Here is a 22,137-nt window from a genome sequence, read left to right on the forward strand (position 1 = left end):
GACCCATGCTCTAAATCTAGAGACATCATAAGTTATATTTGGTGTTTTACTTTTGTATGAATTTATAATGTGGAGTCACATAAGTTGTATTGTGTACATCAGACTATTTGGGCGTTCAGTCTGACTGTCCTTCCATCTGGTGTGTTAGTCTATCCTGAGAAGCTGTTGAATAGCTTGTAAATTGTATTGCCATCTTAGTTGGTAGATATTGTCACATTTCTACCACACCCTTAAAGGGAATCTATCACCACATTTGACTTATCTAACCTATTAATATGGGCATTCTGGTTATAGAATGCTGAAAAATGTCATACCTGTATGCTTAATATCGGATGCCTTGTTGTGGATAAATCATCTTTTATCACTTTATGCAAATGAGCTCTTCCAGGCTATGGGGCGGATGCTGCATGGATGATAACTCCACCTCCAAAGCTTATTATAAATAAAAGGGGCGTTACCAGTGTGATGGCCGCTCTCTGCTCTTACTGCAGAGTTTTATGTAATTATAACTGACATATCTGCAGGTGCCTCTCAATGCTTCTGCCTCCATCTCACAGGCAGACAGGGTTGCAATATTGTTGCAATACATCAGAACTCAGAGAGCTGCAAAAAATCTGTTTGCAAGAAGTCAAATTTCATTTCTCCTATTCTGTGTCAGTTACTTGTCTCACACTAATAATGCCTCCTTCTATTTAAAATAATCTCTGGTAGCGGAGTTATTGTCCAGGCAGCATCCGCCCCATAGCCTGGAAGAGCTCATTTACATAAAGTGATAAAAGATGACTTTTCCACAAGACGTCTGATATGAGACATACAGGTATGACATTTTTCAGAATTCCATAACCTATATGGCCATATTAATAGTTTAGATAGGTCAAATGGGGTTACAGAATCCCTTTAAAATTAATGAAGGAGTCGTCTATAAAGATGTCCATTTGGGGGATGTAGAGGTCAGCAACAACTACTGGTCTAATTTTGTATTGATGATCAAAGCTTGGATGTTTAGGTTAGACAATCTGCATTATCAGTATTTTTTAAAATTTTGGGGATTGCTTCAAATCATGGAAATACAGGATACTGGTGTGCTGTGAAAACAAAAAGTGACCGCAGCGCTCCATGCTGACAACAGTCAATGACAGCTAATTAGCTTTGCAAGAGATGCAGGGACTCATTTCAGCAGTCCTCGCTCTCTGATCCCTGTAATCAGTCTAACAGATCACAGCATGATTGTGCAGGAGGAACTGAAATATCAGCACTTCCCACATGATCACTGTAAGAACTCAGTTTAGATGACAGTTGAGCTCCTGCAGTAACAGCCAAGGCTGGTGCACAAGTTGCCCCTTGCTAAATAACCATTTAGATGCCACAATTGATAGTGATTGCGGCATTTAGAAAGTTGTGGGAGGGGGCTCTCTCTCATACCCCATCGGCATCCCCGTGACAAAATCATGGTGAACAAATGGTTCTCATGGCACCTGGAGGCCAAATAATGACCTCCTGATGTGTCAGGTAGGGTGGCCTGTTAGACCTAGCCATAGGCAGGGTCTAAAAGACAATCTGTCAGTGTAATCTGACAGGTCACATGTACAGCAATACATTTCTATTACAATGTGTGAGACCAGTGATCATTAAAGTCCAACAGAGATATTGAGTAAAAAAGTAGAAAATGTAAAATGAAAATGACAAAAATTATAAAAAAAACCCACAAAATAAAAAACAAAACATATTAGACCAATATATACAAATATTTATGCAAAAACAAAAATAACCTAATAAAGTACACATATTTGGTATTGCTACATCCAGAACAATGTGGTCTATAAAACTATCTCATCATTTAACCCCTACAGTGAACACCGTAAAACAAAAAATGAGGCCAACAAACTGATTTTCCATCATGTGTCTGAAATAAAAGTGGAATAAAACGCGATCAAAAAGACAAATGTAAATAAAAAGGTATGACTAACAATATCATCTTGTCCCACTAAAAAACAAGCCACCACACAGCTCTGTCAGCAAAAAGAAAAAAAAGTTATAGCCCTCAGAAAACAGTGGTGCAAAAACAATACTTTTTTTTATAAAATTGTTTTTATTACGTAACAGTGGTGAAACATAAAAAAAGATAGAAATGTGAACAAATAAAACTATTTCTGAATGTTTTTTGTTCATTCTGCCTCAAAAAAGAAGAGTAGAAAGCGATAAAAAAATGTGCCTGAAAATGGTACCAGTAAAAACATCAACTCTTCTTAAAAAATCAAGGCCTCACATGACTGCCAGCACAAATCTAGAATAAATGTATACTCTCAAAATAAGGAGATTCAACTGTAAAGAAAAAAAAAAGCGTTTTTAGCATCCACATGTTTGGCATTTCTGTAGTGAGAAGAGCTCACTGAATTTATGGGGTGCAGGTTTCCAGAAGCTCAAGCTAGGAGCAGTGAATGGGCATTTCAATATACTGGCTGTACAATGGCAGATTTCCATTTTCTGCACTTAGGGGCTCTGTATATGGAGTCCTCATTCTATTCTAGGAAACTCTGTGTTCTAAAAGTCAAATAGCGCTCCTTCCCTCCCGAGTCTCATGTGGTCAAACTGTACTGCACATGGGGCATTGTCACAATAACATTGGGAGGTGCAGTGTGGAAAAAAAAATGACATGCGGTCCCCCACCTATTTGTGATTACCACTGCAGGTAACAGAGACAGCGGGAGACTGGTATTCTCAGGTTGGGAAGGTTCATGTGTGGCGCCCTGGACAAGCCAGGGGCCACAGAGAACAACACCAACACACCCCACACTCCCAGCAGGCACACCGAGGTCAGACATAAAACCCTTGTTGCCTTCCTCCAGGGGCTGATGTCCACACCAGGGGGTGGGCCAGGCGGTTGGTCCCGCCCACCGAGGAGTTCACAGTCCTGGAGGCAGGAAAACAGACAGATCAGTTTCGGAGGTGAAAGTGGAAGGAAGTGAAGTAGTAGTGGACCAACTAACTGACAGCGTCCGGGTGTGTGACCCGGGCGGTACAGCAAGGTTGGCAGACGGTGGTGACCGTCTGCAGGAGTGACCGATTGGAGTCTACCGTAAGGACCGTGGACGGGCGGTGGCCCAGCGGTACCGGACCGGTACACAAAGAGAAGTCAGCACCATCTGGCAGGGGCTTACGGACCCCGGCAAGGCTAGGAGTTGCCGTGAATTTGCCAAATTCGTTAGTGAAGGGAACCTCCTGGGTTTCCCAACAGCCAAGTCCCGACAGAAGGCAACAGTCCAACCAAGTGAGGGAGACACCGCCACCGCCAAGGCAACCGTTTCCCAGGGCCAGAGCCTGCGGGCAAAAGGGGGCTCCTCCAGCCCATATCCAAGCTGGGGAGCGGGTTACCGGTGGGAACCCATCGTAACCATCTACCGTACATAGGTGCAGGGAAAGGCAGTCACCATCAACCTGCCGGGAGCAGAAACCACGACAGCCGTCAGTGGGACCCGTCCATCCAGCCGTGTGTTTTACCGAGAACTGTGTCTTCATCATTGGCTGAGTGAGTACCACCGTGCCGTGCGGCACAGTGCTGCCCCTGCGACCCTGCACCTCACCAGGCCCCATAATCCGCCTGCCATCCATCCCTACCCCATCACCGGGCCCCGGGACAACCAACCCCCTACCCACGGAGGGGAGGAATAACAACCAAGCTGCTCCTTGTCACCGCTCCCGGGATTCCCGTCTAGAGCAGCGGTGGTGTCACCAATATCACCACAACCGTGGGTGGCATCACGGACAATAACCAAAACCCCCACAATCAAAATCCCCTTTTCACTCATGGGCGAGGAACACCGCTCGAGACACCACCGAGCAGCAGCACCAGCAGCAGCCGGACCCGAGCAGTGGGAGAGCGCAGCGTCCCCTCCTCCACCCGCGACACATGGTTATAAGGCTCTCCCCAGCCTAAAAATAGCAGCCCACAGCCGCTCCACAATTGGTGCAGCCATTAGATGCGCCAATTGTGGCGCTTTATCCAGCTCATCCCATTTGCCCTGGGGCAGTGGCAATCTGGGTAATATATGGGGTTAATGTTATCTATGATTTGTCAAAAATCACAGCTGCCTTCAAGTCCTGGGTTGGTAATGGAGAGGTATCTGTGGGACCCCCCCATTACCAACCCTGTAAGTAAAAAGAATAAAAACACAATACAAAAAAATCTTTTATTTTAAATAATAAAAAACCACACACTCTTTCACTAATTTATTAACTCCAAAACACCTCCCCAGGACCGACTTATCCATACAATGTCCTACGATGATCCTGGCTCTGCAACATCCAGAAGCTGTAGTGATGAAAAACGTAAATGATCACTGCAGCTCCTGGGATACGCTGACGGCAGTGAGAGAATCCTCTGTGAGAAGCAGTGACGTTAGTAAGTGTTGTGCTTTTACACATGTATTGTGTGGAACATGTATATACTATTTATTAATTCGTTTGCAGGGAAAACAAGTAGAAAAAAAATAAGAAATTGTGTGAAAAAAATAGAAGAAAAAGTTGAAGGAAACAAATGAAAATAAAATTAGATTATAAAAATATAGAAGCAGTAAAATATGGATAAAACTTTGTACAAAAATATACAGTGATTTCCGCTACCTTAATGAAAGACCTCTGAAGTTACAAGGTACTGGCTAAATATTATTTTTCACACAAAAAAGGAAACTACATAGTTACCTGGGCAATTCAGTTTTAAAATAACAATTGTTCATTATGGTCAACTAAGAGATGTGAAAGGACAAAGGGTAGGGACATACTGTAGGTATAGTACATGAAAAACAGACAGCCATGAGACAGTATGCATGTGCTGACCGATTTATTCATGGACCTATAGACTTGAATTGACCATTTTGATCTGACGCTTTTAGATCAATTTTTGAAATGTCTCTGCGATTTTATGCAGACCACTTAGTCCATGGGTCTCAAACTCAGCTGGGTGTATGGGCCGCACAAAGAAAAAAAATGACAAAGTGCCATTTTTAATGATTCCATGGTTTCTTTCTCTACACCTTTGGATCACTTTTTTGAACATTTTTTGCTTGTTTACTATAACAAACCTGCACGTTTTGTTTAGTTAAGTTTATATATAGAAAAGCATTTTTAATGGCAAAAAAAAATCATGCTTTATTTTGAATTTTGTTGTTCCATTTTATCACCTTCTTGTAATATTGTTTTACAATTAGCGGCATAGAGTAATATTAGTCAACATGTTGTAATAATGCCCCCCATGCTGCAGTAATGTACCCTATCCGTGTTCTCTGTATTATTGTGCCCATACTTGTTCCAAGTAGTATTATGCCCAGTAGTATTGTGCCCATTCTTGTGCCCAGTAGCATTGTGCTCATCCTTGTAGTATTGTGCCCATCCTTTTGCCCTGTAGTATTGTGCTCATCCTGGTGCCCTGTAGTATTGTGCCCATCCTTGTAGTATTGTGCCCATCCTTGTGCCCTGTAGTATTGTGCTCATCCTGGTGCCCTGTAGTATTGTGCCCATCCTTGTAGTATTGTGCCCATCCTTGTGCCCTGTAGTATTGTGAGCATCCTTGTGCCCTGTAGTATTGCGCTCATCCTTGTGCCCAGTAGTACTGTGCCCATCCTTGTGCCCTGTACTAGTGTGCCCATCCTTCTGTCCTGTAATATTGTGCCCATCCTTGTGCCCTGTAGTATTGTGCTCATCATTGTGCCCTGTAGTATTGTGCCCATCCTTGTAGCATTGTGTCCATCCTTGTGCCTTGTGTTATTGTGCCCATCCTTGTGCCCTGTAGTATTGTACTCATCCTTGTGGTATTGTGCCCATCCTTGTGCCCTGTAGTATTGTGCCCATCCTTGTTCCCAGCAGTATTGTGCTTATCCTTGTGCACAGTAGTATTGTGTCCATCCTTGCCCCTGTAGTATTGTGCTTATCCTTGTTCCCTGTAGTATTGTGCCCATCCTTGTGCACAGTAGTATTGTGTCCATCCTTGCCCCCTGTAGTATTGTGCTTATCCTTGTTCCCTGTAGTATTGTGCCCATCCTTGTGCACAGTAGTATTGTGTCCATCCTTGCCCCCTGTAGTATTGTGCTTATCCTTGCCCCCTGTAGTATTGTGCCCATCATTGTGCCCTGTAGTATTGTGAACATACTTGTGCCCTGTAGAATTGTGCCCATCCGTGTGCCCAGTTTTATTGTGTCCATCCTTGCCCTCCTGTAGTATTGTGCTTATCCTTGTTCCCTGTAGTATTGTGCCAATCCTTGAGCCCTGTAGTATTTTGCCCATTCTTGTGCCCAATAGTATTGTGCCAATCCTTGTGCCCAGTAGTATTGTGCTCATCCTTGTAGTATTGTGCCCATCCTTGTGCCCTGTAGTAATTGCACCCACGCTTGTGCCCTGTAGTATTGTGCTTATCCTTGTGCCCTGTAGTATTGTGCTCATCCTTGTGTTATTGTGCCCATCCTTGTGCCCTGTAGTATTGTACGCATCCTTGTGCCCAGTAGTATTGTGTCCATCCTTGTCCCCTGTAGTATTGTGCTTATCCTTGTGCCCTGTAATATTGTGCCTTGTGCCCATCCTTGTGCCCTGTAGTATTGTGTCCATCCTTGTGCCCAGTAGTTTTGTGCTTATCCTTGTACCCAGTAGTATTGTGCCCATCCTGGTGCCCTGTAGTATTGTGCCCATCCTTGTAGTATTGTGCATCCCCCATACTCTGGAACGCTCTACCTCAGCACATCAGACTCTCCCCTACCGTGGAAAGCTTCAAGAGGAACCTCAAGACCCACCTCTTCCAACAAGCCTACAACCTACAATAGCCCTCAGTCCAGTAGACCACTGCGCAACCAGCTCTGTCCTCACATATTGTACCATCACCCATTCCCTGTAGACTGTGAGCCCTCGCGGGCAGGGTCCTCTCTCCTCCTATACCAGTCTGTTTTGTACTGTTAATGATTGTTGTACGTATACCCTCTTTCACTTGTAAAGCGTCATGGAATAAATGGCGCTATAATAATAAATAATAATAATAATAATAATAATAATAATCCTTATGCCCAGTAGTATTGTGCACATCCTTGTTTCCTGTAGTATTGTTATTGTGCCCATCCTTGTACCCAGTAGTATTGTGCCCATCCTTGTGCCCGGTAGTTTTATGCCCATCCTTTAGTAATAGCAAAAAAAAAAAAGAATTCTCCTCACCTTAACTCCATTCCCTCTTATTAGGCTGTGTGTCCACGATCAGTGTTTGCAGAGTTTTGGAGACAGTGTGTGTCAGCTGCGTCCACAATGCTGCAATGTACAGTGCAAGAAAAGTGGATGGGATTTCTAGAAATCTGAAGCACACTGTACGTGTACAGCCCTCAGCAAACACTGACCTGCGGTGTGCCTTTCAGAGGCTACAGCATGTCAAATATTTGCTGCGCAGTCGCAGGCGCCCTCCCTAGGTAGAACATAGTGAGGAGACCAAAACGCTCCGAACCATTATCGTGGGCATGAGCAGCTGCAGTCTCCTGCGGAGGAGACTTGCAGCCCTGCAGGTCAGGACCCACCACGTCCAAGACGCAGCAAATCCTGATTGTGGCCACGTACCTTACTTGCTTGTTGCTGCCCGCAGACCGCCTGACGATCGCGGCCCTATGCCGGGGCTCGGGACCGGCAGGGCTTTACTACAGTTGAATCATTTGCGATGCAGCAGAGAGGAACTGTCTGCGCTATAGCAATAGCTGACGCCGGCCAATCAGATGCAAGGAGGTGGTGTCATGCAGCGACGTCACCTCCTTGAATCTGATTGGCAGGCGGCAATCATTGATATAGCACAGACAGCTCCTCTGCGCGGCACCACAAACTATTCAACAAGCAGCCTCAGGGGCGGCATGCGGCCAGCGGCCCATGTGTTTGAGACCTCTGGCTTAGTCCGTGAAAAATCACGAATGTGTCAACAGCACCATAAACTAGTACCGATATAAGTACTATTCATAAAAAAGAATGACAGTAGTCGTATGCAAAAAACGGGCGTGTGAAGAGGCTACACAAAGAGGCTTTAATTTAACCAATAGGTGCCTATGTGGCATAGTGTCAAATGCATTTCCAAAGTCCAAAAATACTAGATCCTGAACTACCCCTCTGTCTAAGTTTGTATTTATGTTTTCTTTTCAAGCTTAGATTAGTTTGACAACTTTTATCCTTCATTAAAGCATGCTGGCTATCACTTAGAATATTATTTTCTACTACATACTCCCGTATAAAATCCGTCACAAGTAGAGATGAGCAAACCCGAAGTTTGTTGATCAGTTTTTGGCCGAACACCGATTTTTTTTAAAAAACAGAGTTTGGTTTGGGATTTTGAGCACTTCATGTATGAACTTCAATTGCACGAGTATCGCTGTTAACTGGTATGCTCGGTGCTCTGCCCAGAGTGAGCCGCTTGCAGTCCTTGAACAGCTCTCAATGGGGGTAACAACAACGTTATCAAATGTAGTGTGCAACCCCGCCCAAAATAATGGAAAAACCCTGTCCACCCTGCCCCGGAAGTGTTCTACTTATGGCTGGCTGCATGTGTGCAGAGACCCACAGCGCCCATCAGTGACTTGCATTATGGTTCAGTCCAAGTCCAAACTCGTGGAGGTACTGTTCAGTTGCATGTGCCAAGCCAAAACTTCCACAGGTTCGCTCATCTCTACTCACAAGCCTCTCAACAACTTTTCCCATAACGGATGTTAAGTTTACTGGGCTGTCATTACTGTACATGGGAAAAATTGGACTCCGTATTGAAAATGGGCAAGTAGTTTGCTTTGTGCCAGTCTCTTGGTACAGTAAGTCACTAGAGAGTCTCTATAATTATTTACATGGGTCCATCAGACATCACTAACACTTTACAATGCCCTAATGATCTAGAGCGAGTAGGTATTAACTTTTATTATTACCTTTTACAAAAAAAACCACACATCAGTTAAACTAGAATACAATCCTAAGGCCCTGCCTATTGTGCTACCAGGTATTAATGAATATTGTATTTTACAAAATAATAGAAATTAACATGGCTACAGCATTTGCTACAACAGTATTTGCTACAATAATGCCCTACCTATGAGAATACTGCTATTGTTATTTGTTACAGAAGTGGTAAAAATAAAAAAACAGGAAAAAGAAGAAAGTCAGAGCTTAAAATTAGGCACAGATGCGTGATACGTGTAACTGATCAATGCTGAGCTGTTGCACACAAATAATTAAGAACCAAATATGGAAGAAAAAGTCCCTCAGAAATTCTTTAAGGCTACGTTTCCACGATGAGCTTTGGGTGAGTTTTCGATGTTGCAGAATTTCTGTTCTATTTCTGCACCTATTATGTTAGGACACTTATGTTTTTTCTTTCACTGGGTTTTTTTGTGCATTGTGAGACTCATGTGGGATTAGTGGATGAGGGCAGGTATATCTCACCCCGGTATCGGTCCTATGTGACTTAGCCTGGCCAGGATCACCTGGCTACTAATGGATTAATGGGAGGTGAAGGACGGAGGTAAAAGGAATCTGGGAAGTTGGGGGAGGGTCTCCATCTGGGAACACAGTAAGCCTGTCTGTGTAGGAGACACTTGTGAGGAGCAGTGCCTGATGTTTGTATGGTTTAGCTGGAAGGGAGAAGCCCTCCAGTTGGTAGTTAGGATAACACCGTGTATAGTTAGTGCCGGACAGGCAAGGATTTATTTTGTTGGTTTTTTTTTTCTTTTTGTTTATGCTTCACTGCAATAAACCTGACCAAGCGTCAGTTACACCTTGAATTCGGCTGTCTGCCTGAGGTGAATACGTGCCCTTTGAACCCAGCAAAGGCGATCCCGGAGCGTGTTATCACATTGTGGTGGAGAATGCAGGCAGCACGTTACAGCGCATCATAATGGATGACGTGGTGAAAGCGCTGGTACAATCCGCAGCTGTGCAGCAGGAAGCTAATCGCTTGATGTCGGCACAGTTGAAGGAACTGGTGGAATCGACGGTTAAAGACCGCCAACTTTTGCAGCAGGTGGCGCAGCGTCTGGCGACCGTACCGGAGAGTAATGCAGAGGCTGACCAGAGGGTGATTCATGTGAGTCGGTGCTGGCAGAAACTAACCACAGAGGACGATGTGGAAGTTTACCTGACCACGTTTGAACGGACGGCGGAGCGGGAAAAGTGGCCAAAGGAGCGATGGGCCGACTTGCTTGCACCGTTTCTAGCAGGTGAGGCCCAAAAAGCCTACTTTGATCTTGAGCCTGAAGCAGCGCATGACTTTGATAAACTAAAAGCCGAGATCCTTGCCCGGCTGGGAGTGACGACGGCCGTGCGAGCACAGAGAGTTCATCAATGGACTTATCAGCCCGATAAACCACCGCGGTCACAGATGTTTGACCTCATTCACTTGACCAAGAAATGGCTACAGCCTGAGGTTTTGACGGCGCCAGAGATGGTACAAAGAATCGTTCTTGATAAATACCTAAGAGCTCTACCGCCATCTCTGAAGAGGTGGGTAAGCCATGGAAACCCCACGACAGCGGATCAGCTAGTGGATCTAGTGGAGCGTTATTCCTTGGCAGAAGGACTTATGGACGATGCTACACATCCTCACTCTTCCCCTTCTCGACGAGGATCTGGTAAGACTGTTCCAGGGTCATGGGGAGGAGGAAAATATCCTAAGGCAGTGGAGGAGGAAAACAGGACTGCTGGCCCTGTGAGGGCTAAGGTGCCAAACTATGGTCTTAGCAAGGGGCCCGTGAGGTGTTTCCGCTGCCAGGAGGTGGGCCACATTGCTGCAAACTGTCCATTAACTGCAGAACCGATGCAGTGCGATGTCACGGACTTTGAAAAACGCAGGGCTATGGTTGCACGGGTAGTGTGTGTTGCTGCATGTCAAGGCGATATGAAAAAACACCTGTGTGAAGTGTCCATTGATGGCAATACTGTTGTTGCACTATTAGACTCGGGAAGTGTGGTGACTCTGGTAAAGGCCAGTCTGGTAGCAGTCCCGATGGGACCGTCAGATAAATTTTCTGTGACATGTGTGCATGGAGACACCTGCTCGTACCTCACAACGGTCTCCTGCATTACTACGCCCTATGGGTCTGTGCATCATAAGGTGGGACTAGTACCAGCACTATTGCATGATATCATTTTGGGCAGGGATTTTCCCCACTTCTGGCAGTTGTGGGAGAACCAATTAGTACCCCAGGGTAGCCGCACGGATGATCCTTCTCCCACACCTTGTGTGGGCCCGGAGCCACTAGAGGATGCCCCACAAGAGGGTTCAGAGGAGGAATCCGCTGAAAACAACCCCCAGTTCCCCTTTTCAGTTCTGGCGGGTGATTCCGATGAACCCGGGGCAGAGGCGGACACGGGTGGCTGTCCCCCTTCCTCTTGGCTGAATTTGGAAGTCCACAAAGATGACTTCCAAAGTGAGCAAATGAGAGATCCTACCCTTTCTCAGGCTATAAAAAATGTTAAAATGATAAACGGGGTGCAGGTGGATGCAGGTACTAGGCTGTCTTACCCCTACATGGCACTGGAGAATGACTTTCTCTATCAGATAGAGAAGAAGGGGGATGACACAGTACAACGATTGGTTGTGCCGAGAGCCTACAGGCGGAGAGTGCTGGACCTGGCACACGGACACATGATGGGGGGACACCTGGGGGTCCAGAAAACTACCGAAAGGATATTACACTGTTTTGTTTGGCCCGGCATGCATCACGATATTCGCACCTATTGTGAGTCTTGTCCTGACTGCCAATTGTCTGCACCTAGGCCCCGTTTCTGTAGCCCCTTAGTACCTCTGCCTATCATCGAGATCCCATTTGAGAGAATTGGGATGGATTTAGTTGGACCCCTCCCCAAGTCTGCACGAGGACACCAGCACATCCTTGTCATCTTGGATTATGCCACTCGTTACCCCGAGGCCATCCCTTTGCGTAACACGGCCACCAAGACCATTGCCAAGGAGCTGGTCCATGTGTTTAGTCGGGTTGGTGTCCCAAAACAAATACTCACAGACCAAGGAACCCCCTTTATGTCTAAAGTAATGAAAGAACTCTGCAGGCTGTTACAAATAGCACAGTTACGCACCTCCGTGTATCACCCTCAAACGGACGGACTGGTCGAACGGTTTAACAAAACTTTGAAACAGATGCTCCGTAAGGCGATAGACAAGGACGGGAAGAACTGGGACTACTTACTCCCGTATTTGCTTTTTGCCATCCGGGAGGTGCCCCAGTCTTCCACCGGGTTCTCTCCTTTCGAGCTTCTGTACGCCCGACGTCCCCGTGGACTGTTAGATGTCGCTAAAGAAACCTGGGAGGGACAGGTCACCCCGTTCAAAAGCGTAATAGACCATGTAACCCAAATGCAGGACCGTATTGCGGCGGTGATGCCCATCGTTAAAGAGCATATGATACAGGCTCAAGGAGCACAGAAAAGGATTTATGATAGGGGGGCCAAGATCCGTACTTTTGCACCCGGAGATAGGGTGTTGATCCTGGTCCCCACGGCAGAAAGCAAATTTCTGGCAAAGTGGCAAGGCCCCTTTGAAATTAAGGAACGGGTGGGTGAGGTAAACTACAAAGTGTACCAGGCTGGTAAAAGGAAGCCTGAACAGATTTATCACGTGAATCTGATAAAACCCTGGAAGAACCGTCCAGCTCTGTCAGCAGGTCTGGCCCTTCCGGTCTGCAAGCAGACCATACCGGATGTCGGGATTGCGGAGACGCTGTCAGAGCGGCAAAAGACAGACGTCAAGCAGTTTGTAATCAACAATCACGAGTTTTTCTCGGAAAAGCCCGGGCAGACCACTCTCATTAAACATGACATCATAACAGAGCCTGGGGTAACAGTTCAGGTAAAGCCCTACCGAATACCGGAAGCTCGGCGGGAAGCTGTCTCCCGAGAAGTGAAGACCATGTTAGAGTTAGGTGTAATCGAGGAATCGCATAGCGCCTGGTCGAGTCCGATTGTGTTAATACCGAAACCAGACGGCTCCATTAGATTCTGCAATGACTTCAGGAGATTAAATGCGGTCTCCAAATTTGATGCATACCCTATGCCACGGGTCGATGAATTAATAGATCGGCTTGGAAAAGCCCGGTATATCATGACCCTAGACTTAACGAAGGGCTATTGGCAGATCCCGCTAACAGAGGCCGCTAAAGAGAAAACTGCGTTTTCTACACCGGAAGGTTTATACCAGTATGTGTATATGCCGTTTGGACTACACGGGGCACCGGCAACCTTTCAAAGGTTGATGGACCGAGTCCTGAGGCCCCATAGGCAGTATGCTTCTGCGTATTTGGATGACATAGTCATTTACAGCCTGGACTGGGAGACGCACCTCCAGAAACTAGAGGCCGTGATTGAGGACCTGCGGGAGGCAGGCCTAACAGCAAACCCCAAGAAATGTCATATCGGGCTGGAAGAAGCCCGGTATTTGGGATACGTAATTGGGAGGGGAATTGTTAAACCCCAGATTGACAAGATACAAGCCATTCAGAAATGGCCGCAACCAGTCAACAAGAAGCAGGTGAGAGCGTTTTTAGGAATAGCCGGCTACTACCGACGGTTCATTCCCAATTTTGCGGCTACCGCTGTTCCCCTGACGGACCTTACCAAAGGGAAAGACTCTGTCATGATCAAATGGACCACGGCAGCCGAAGAAGCCTTCCATAACTTAAAACTAGCTCTTTGCTCTCAACCTGTGCTAATGACTCCTGACTTCCGCAGCGAGTTCGTGGTCCAAACGGACGCTTCTGATGCCGGTATAGGGGCTGTATTGTCACAACTAAAGGACGGAGAGGAACATCCGGTCCTTTATCTTAGTCGGAAACTTAATAAGCATGAACGCAACTATGCCATAGTGGAAAAAGAATGCTTAGCCATTAAGTGGGCTCTAGAGTCCCTTAAATATTACTTGATTGGTAGGAAGTTCCGGCTGATCACTGACCATGCCCCTCTCAAGTGGATGCACTTGAATAGGGAACGGAATGGCCGAGTGACCCGGTGGTTCCTTGCACTTCAGGCCTACCGTTTTACAGTGGAGCACCGCCCGGGGGTGCGGATGGGGAATGCTGATGCCCTGTCTCGTGTGCACTGTTTTGTGGGTGCTGTTGCTCAGCTGCAGTGGTCTGAGCAGAGGGGGGGGATATGTGAGACTCATGTGGGATTAGTGGATGAGGGCAGGTATATCTCACCCCGGTATCGGTCCTATGTGACTTAGCCTGGCCAGGATCACCTGGCTACTAATGGATTAATGGGAGGTGAAGGACGGAGGTAAAAGGAATCTGGGAAGTTGGGGGAGGGTCTCCATCTGGGAACACAGTAAGCCTGTCTGTGTAGGAGACACTTGTGAGGAGCAGTGCCTGATGTTTGTATGGTTTAGCTGGAAGGGAGAAGCCCTCCAGTTGGTAGTTAGGATAACACCGTGTATAGTTAGTGCCGGACAGGCAAGGATTTATTTTGTTGGTTTTTTTTTTCTTTTTGTTTATGCTTCACTGCAATAAACCTGACCAAGCGTCAGTTACACCTTGAATTCGGCTGTCTGCCTGAGGTGAATACGTGCCCTTTGAACCCAGCAAAGGCGATCCCGGAGCGTGTTATCACAGCATCTTTAACTTACATTTTTATGGCATTTTTTACGCTGTGCTTTTTTGTCTCTGGTGTGTCATACTTGAAATAAAGCTGCTTTGTTTTTTAAACTTCCCGATTTTTGGTTTTGATAAAACTTTACTGATATTCCTAGGTGCAAATTACATTTATTTTGATGTATTTCCACAACGGAAATACACTAAAAATGCATGTGTGTTTTCTACTTCTACATGTGGATTTTCTTTACAGTTAGAGCAGTCAGACTGTGGAGTGCCCTACCACTAGAGATAGTAATGGCAGATACTATAACAACTTATAAAAAAGGGCTGGATGATTTCCTCAGTACACACAACATTGTCGGTTATAAATGACTTAATGACAAATGTATAATTGGTGGAGGAAGATTAAACTAGATGGATCTAGGTCTTTTTTCAACCTATCTAACTATGTTACTGTGTTATTGGGTAAATAAAAAAAAACAAGTTAATATCACAATTAGACGCTAGGTGGCACCACAATCCCAAAGGGAATAGAGAAGACTAAAGTTAAATCCTGAATGACATACAAGAAGTAAATAAAAACTGCATTCAATAGCGAATGCTAATTTTTAGAAAAGTACAAATATTAACCAGACTGCAAATACATACGGTAAATTTAAAAAATGACGTAGGGTCCCCAGCCGTGTGCGTTATCTTGTCTGTTTATCAAAATATAATATAAATCAAAAAGAAAACTGGTTTTAAATGCCGCGCTAAAAACCACAGATGCTGTAGATAAAGAGATTTCCTTTATTTCACAGTTCTACGCGTTTCAGAGACATCTCCGTCTCCTTCCTCAGGAAAAGAAATCATATTCTGGGGCCGATGCTAAACCACATAAAAACACTCACATGTGATCATAGGGGGTTGTGACTGGCACAACCCTACCAGGTGAGTGTATCTCTTTCTGTCTCTCTACCCTCATACCGGGTAAGACCCTATTGTGCTTTTTCCCCCCTACAGCTTTATCAAAATATAATGCAATTTTTAATTATTTAAATAAACAATGTTAAAAACAATGTGCGCCCCCCCTCCCCCCTGCCTGAATTTTGACACCCAGCCACGGTAAAGCCAACAGAAGGGGGATGGTATTCTTAACCTGGGGAGGCCCATGTTTATTGGGGTCCCCATCCTAAAAATAGCAGCCCGCAGCTACCAGGTCCCGAATGACCTGGTGCAGTGGCAATCAGGGTAATATAAGAGGTTAATAAAAGCTTTGATTTGTTACCCAGGTCCAACATAATCCACACCACGACATCTCACGATGATTTCGGTTCTGCTACATACTGAAGTGGCAGCACGTGGGTACATTAAAAAACATGATTGCCCTCTGCAGCTTCAGGCAGATATTGAGCTGTGAGCGTGACATCACTGAGTTTACCTGCGGTCACAGCTGGAGGATCCCATGGTATCCCACCTGTTACCGCAGTTAAACACACCACCGGTAAACTCAGGTGAACTCATTGAACTCTCCTGGCAGAAAATCATAGGGATTTTTTTTGCCAAGAGATGCAGATTTGGTGCTGGAATTTATATACCAAATTCCTGCACCATAATCTGAATCTTCTGGCAAAAAAAAATGCATCAAAATGTGTTGCGGTTTTGATGCAGGTTTTTACCAGAATATGCAGATTTGAAACAGATGTTTGGTTTATAAATTCCAATACCAAATCTGCATCTACTGGCAAAAGAAAAAACATAATTTTGGTGCGGTTTTCTAGCAGGAGATGCAAATTTGGTGGTGAAATGTCTGCACCAGATTTCTGCATTAAATTTGCATCTCTTGGCCGAAAACCGCACCAAAACCAAAGTTTTCGGCCAGGTGATGCAGATTTGGTGCTGGAAATCATACACCAAATTCTTGCACCAAATTTGCATCTCCAGACAAAAAGCTGCATTCAAACTGCATCGCGTTTTGATGCTTTTTTTTCCAGAAGATGCAGGTGTTCTTGAACTCAATGAGTTCACCTGAAGTGAGGTTACTGAATTCAATGAGTTCACCTAAGGTGAGTTTACCTGTGATCAAAGGTAGGGAACCATGGAAACCTCAAACTGTAGGTTAACTAAGTGAAATCATCATTCACAGCTGTTGCTCAATTAATGTCTGCTTGAAGCCGCAGAATGCGGTCATGTTTTTAATGTGCCCACATGCTGCAGCTTCAGTATGTATTAGAGCCGGGATCGTCGTCGGACGTCGTGATGTGGATTGCGTCAGACTTAGGTGTTTTGGAGATTAGTAACTTGGAGAAACTGTTGTTTTTTTAATTAAATAATTTTTTTTCTGTGTTTTGTATTTATTTCTTTTGACTCACAGGATTAGTAATGGGGGGTCTCATACACCCCTACCCATTACTAATCCAGGGTCTGGTGGCAGCTGTGATTTTTCACAAATCACAACTATCATTAACCCCTTAAATTACCCCAATTGCCTCTGCACCAGAGTAATCAGGAAGAGTCAGGTAAAGCGATAGAATTGTCTCATCTGGATCCGACAATTCTGGGGTGGCTGAAGGCTGCTATTTTTAACCTGGCGGGGGGTCAATAATCATGGGCCTTCCCAGGTTAAGAATATCAGTCCTCAGCTGTCAGTCTTACCTTTGCTGGATATCAAAATTAAGGGGGGAATGTACATCTTTTTTATTATTAATTTAAATAATTAAAAAAGCCGCATGGGGTCCCTCATATTTTGTTACACAGCGAGGATTACACACACAACTGGGGGCTGCAACCTGTAGCCATCTGCTTTATCTGTGCTGGGTATCACAATATGTGGTCAATACGCCGTTTTTTTAAATTTATATTTACACCACTATAAGGACGCAGATAGCGTGTGTAATTCCAACCAATCACAGTCGTTGTCACAGAGGGTAGGGGCGCGATCTACCTGCAACTAATTACAGACACCTGGATTGACGGTGGGTGGGGAAGCAGGAAATATGCATGAGAGCTAATGATCAGACACGTAAGCAGTGTTACAGCTGTGGGGAAGGTTAGCAGGTATAACTGTCCTGCTTTCTTCTTTATTTTCTTTCGTTTTCCTTTTTTTCATTTCTATCATTATCTGGGTGGCTGAACCCAAACAGTAACATGGACTTCAGTATGAAGTCTGAGATCGGGGTCCGTGCATGGACTTCAAACTTTACAATTCGGGTTTGCTTATCCCTAATGGTGACTTTAGATAAGCAGATTTTAAAAAAAAATTAAATTCGCCAAAGCACATAGCTTTTTCTGATTAGTTTGTTTCTCCGCTAATTGAATGGTTCTTATTATGTTCTGGAGTCCTGCAGACTGCAAAGTATAATAAATGTAAAATGAGAGGAATAAAAAAAAATAAAAATTTATACTCACCTCATTGCTCATCCATTTGGCCCCTCCAGTGCTTGGTCATTATCGCAGTCTCTTTCTCCTGTTATGAGCCACATCTCCAGGCCTCAGCCATGACATCCAGCCATGATGAGGCCTTCTAGGTTTCAGCGCATTACTGTAATGTCATGATACTAACTGTCTGGTCCTATTTTTTCTGCTGTTGCATTTTTGATCTGTTCTCTCTAGGCCAGGAGTTCCACCAACGAGCGGGCCTCAGAGGTCACTGCATGTCACATGTCCATGACATCATGACATTAAATGCCCAGTGACCTCCAAGGCCTGGTCACAGCCAGAATTCCTGACCTAGTGTGAACAGGCTGGGAAATACAGCTAGCCAAGATAAATACATGATCCCCTAGGTCTTGGCATGCATACGCCTCTCCCTGACGAAATGGCCTGAGAGCGGCGATACGCATGGGGGCCAACCTATACCATTTGCCATGTTTTGTCTCCTAATTTTGGTGATATTGGCAGCACATTGCTGTGCATATTGCTGACTGGGAACCTTACAGACTAAATATTATTTGCTGCCACATGCATGTACTTTCAGTGGTCCGGTATTCTGAATGTCACATCTTATATGCATTGTGTGTGGATATAGTTATTATTATCTTTTCAGTGACTGCACAGATCTTCGCTTGTTCATTGGATGGATCATGGTACGTTACAATTTTCATGATCTTGACAGTGTTTGAGGTCAGTTCCTGCTAACTTTACAACACAATTTTGTCCCAAATTTATAGTACTGACTTCCATTAGTCACGCAGCTTTTTTCTAAACACTTTACAAACCAGTCTGATGAGACATAAAAGTGTCTAAAATGACTAAATAAATGCATCCCACTTTGTTATTTAAACTGATTAGTTTTTATCTTAGCACAACCATTAGATCCTACCTGCACATAACAGTTTGAAAAAGGATATTGCTGCTATAGCATTGAATGAACAATATTTATTGTAAATTATATGCATACTACTAGCTGTAGTACATGGCGTTGCCCAGGATAGTAACTGTTGCTCTGTTTCTCTCCCAGTCTGTCTGTCTCTCTATATCTCTGTCTGTCTCTGTCTGTATGTCTCTGTCTGTCTCTTGGCCTATCTGTCTCTGCCTGTCTGTCTCTTTCCCTGTCTGCTTCTGTCTGTCTCTCTGTGTGTCTGGTCTCTTTCCTTGTCTGTCTCTGTATCTCTTTGTCTGTCTCTGTCTGTCTCTCTGTTTCTGTCTGTCTCTGTCTGTCTCTATCTCTCTGTCTGTGTATGTATGTTTATCTGTCTCTCTATCTGACTGTCTCTTAGCCTGTCAGTCTCTGTGTGTCTGTCTCTTTCCCTGTCTGCTTCTTTCTGTCTGCCTTTGTCTGTCTCTTTCCCTGTATGTTTTTCCCTATCTGACTAGCCTTTTTTCCCTGTCTTTTCCTGTCTGCCTCTCTCTGACTTTTTCTCTGTGTTTGTCTCTGTCTGTCTTTTTTCCCTGTCTGTCTCTTTTCCTGTCTGCGTTTGTCTGACTGCCTGTCTCTGTCTGTCTCTGTCTCTTTCCCTGTCTGCCTCTGTCTTTCTCTTTCCCGGTGTGTCTTTCTGTCTGTCTTTTTCTCTGTCTATCTGGCTTTTTTTCCTATCTGTCTCTGTCTGTTTGTCTCTGTCTCTTTCCCTGTCTGCCTCTGTCTATCTGTCTCTTTCCCTGTCTGCCTCTTTCTCTGTCTGTCTGTGACTGCCTGTCTGTCTCTCAGTCTGTCTCTGTCTGTATCTGTATTTCCAACAACATCTTATTACTTCACGCATAAGCTTCTCATACTAACAATTTCCTTTGTTCCTATAGCAACCAATCACAGTTCCTATTAATGACCTGTAGCTCCCATCTCCATTCACTTTAATGTAAGCAGGTTTTTTGGAGAGTAACTGTAAAGCGCAGGGTTAAATGTTCCCATCAAAACATAGTCTATGACGCTCCCTGTGTCAAATAGGGCGTCTGTGCAAAATGTTGTGATTGTACATCCGATGGTGTGGATTCCTTTGGTGGACACACACACACACACACACACACATACATACACACGCTCGGCTTTATATATTAGCGTTGAATGAACACTATTTACTGTAAATTATATGTATACTATAGCATTGAATGAACACTACTATAAATTATATGTATACTATAGCACTGACAGGATGCTATTTATTGTAAATTATATGTATTTATAGAAAGAAGGTTAATGGGAACTTGTCATATCCCAAAATGCTATTAACCTGCAGATACAGGGTAATTTGTAAGTACATGCTGTTAAACTACGCCTGACTACAGGGAGTTACAGGGAGAAAATGAACTTATATCCTCCCTTTAGCCCCCACTTTTACTCATAGGGGCAGGCAAGGAGTGGTTCCAGTCATCACTCACTATACAATAAGTGCAAGTGTAATCACTCACTGGCACTATGGATGACAATCTGCTCTGCACTCATATGCTATTTATATATACTGTATGTGTGTGTATATACAGTATGTCGCTTCTAGACATGACAGGTTCTTATTAATGTATATAATATTGCAATACTTTAGTTTTACAGTATTCATTTAAAAACAATTTTTACTGAAGCCTTATCAAGCATTTACAGCATGCCAGGATGTAATCACACAGGAAATGAACTCACGTTTTTGAACCCCCTATAAAGCACTTGGAGCTCTCGTTTTGAAAAATTTGTTTGTGCTTCAAGCTGTTCTAGACCTTCTGGGCGATAACACACTGTTGCCATTTCCAGCTCATCTTCTATTTTGTCTGCAAAAAGAAAAACACAGAAATGTAAGATTTTAATATAAGGAATTCAAAATATAACAGTTTATTGTTTGGAAGGATTGTGTTTATGTAAAAATTATATTCTAAATGAAGTAGAAATTACTTAATGAAATGCTGTCATGTCCAGAAATGCAATTTCCCTGCTGAAAAAGGACAAATAACATTAAAATCCTGACTGCGTTGCTGGAAACACAGCTACAAGGAAAAACTGAGCTTATATCCTCTCCATAGCTGCTCACTTACCGTCATGGTAGTGTGGAAGGAGCAATTACAGTCACCCGTCAGTATACTGTGAATGGCGGCTGTTACCACTTTCTGGCATATTGACTGACAGCCTGCTTGAGTACACATGCTGCAGAGCATGCTGTCAATCAAAGTGTCGGGTAATGACAGCTGCCACTCACAGTATAGTAAGTGCTGACTATAACTGCTCCTTGCATGCCCCTATGATTGAAAGCGAGTGGCTATGGAGAGAATATACGCTCAGTTTCTCCCTGCACCCATGTTTCCAGTAAAAAAGGCAGATATGATAAGATCTCAAATCCAGTAGCGTTTCTGGACATGACAGGTTCCCATGAACATACAGCAATCAAACATCATAAACATTCAGGGACAAAGTTCTAAAAAATAACAAAAAAATCTGATTCTAATACTATGCAAATAGCATTAATTCTTTATTTTTTGCTTGTTTTCATTGTCAGCAGGTATTAAATATAGTCATGGGGAAGCAACTAAATGATGCACTGTGGCTATTGGGTTCAACTGGCTACAGATTTACACAGCTAGACTCCTAAGCATTCTTCAGAAGTGAACAATGAGGAAGAAAACAGAAAAAATGCCAGCATCAGCATGATGTAACCAGGACAAAGATGGGATAGAAATGCCACACCAGGTTTACGGTATCTAAGTGAGGACTGGCTTTAATGTATGTAGAGGTTAAAGATTTAAACTGTAAGAAATGTGGCTAGAAGGAAATCCAAATGTTCCTAACTGCTGGAGTAGGTAGCAATTAGTACACTAATGAGCAAAAGGGTATCAATTGTGTGAATGTTTGACTTTAAGTCTCCATATCTATCTCAACATCCACTACAGCTTTAAACATGAGGCTATCTTCCTTTTTTAGACAGTTATCCTAGATATCTCATATATATATATATTATATATATATTATTATATATATTATTATTATATATTATATTATATTATATTATTATTATTATATATTATTATATTATTATTCTATATTATTATATAAATATATATATTTTATATTATTAGTATATATATATTATTATATGTATATTATATATATATATTATATATATATATTATATATATATATATATATATATATATATATATATATATA

General features: G+C 43.7%; 1 protein-coding gene across 3 annotated transcripts in view; it reads right to left on the bottom strand.

Annotated features, from left to right (window-relative positions):
- KCNIP1 (potassium voltage-gated channel interacting protein 1) overlaps positions 1 to 22,137 on the bottom strand; it is a 916,677-nt gene that overhangs the window by 153,649 nt on the left and 740,891 nt on the right. For all 3 annotated transcript variants that reach the window (XM_075342297.1, XM_075342298.1, XM_075342296.1), the window contains one exon: positions 20,626 to 20,750. In XM_075342297.1, the coding sequence (XP_075198412.1) occupies positions 20,626 to 20,750 (125 nt within the window). The remainder of the gene's footprint in view (positions 1 to 20,625; positions 20,751 to 22,137) is intronic.

The sequence above is a fragment of the Anomaloglossus baeobatrachus genome, chromosome 4, assembly GCF_048569485.1.
Source record: "Anomaloglossus baeobatrachus isolate aAnoBae1 chromosome 4, aAnoBae1.hap1, whole genome shotgun sequence".
Lineage (NCBI taxonomy): Eukaryota > Metazoa > Chordata > Amphibia > Anura > Aromobatidae > Anomaloglossus > Anomaloglossus baeobatrachus.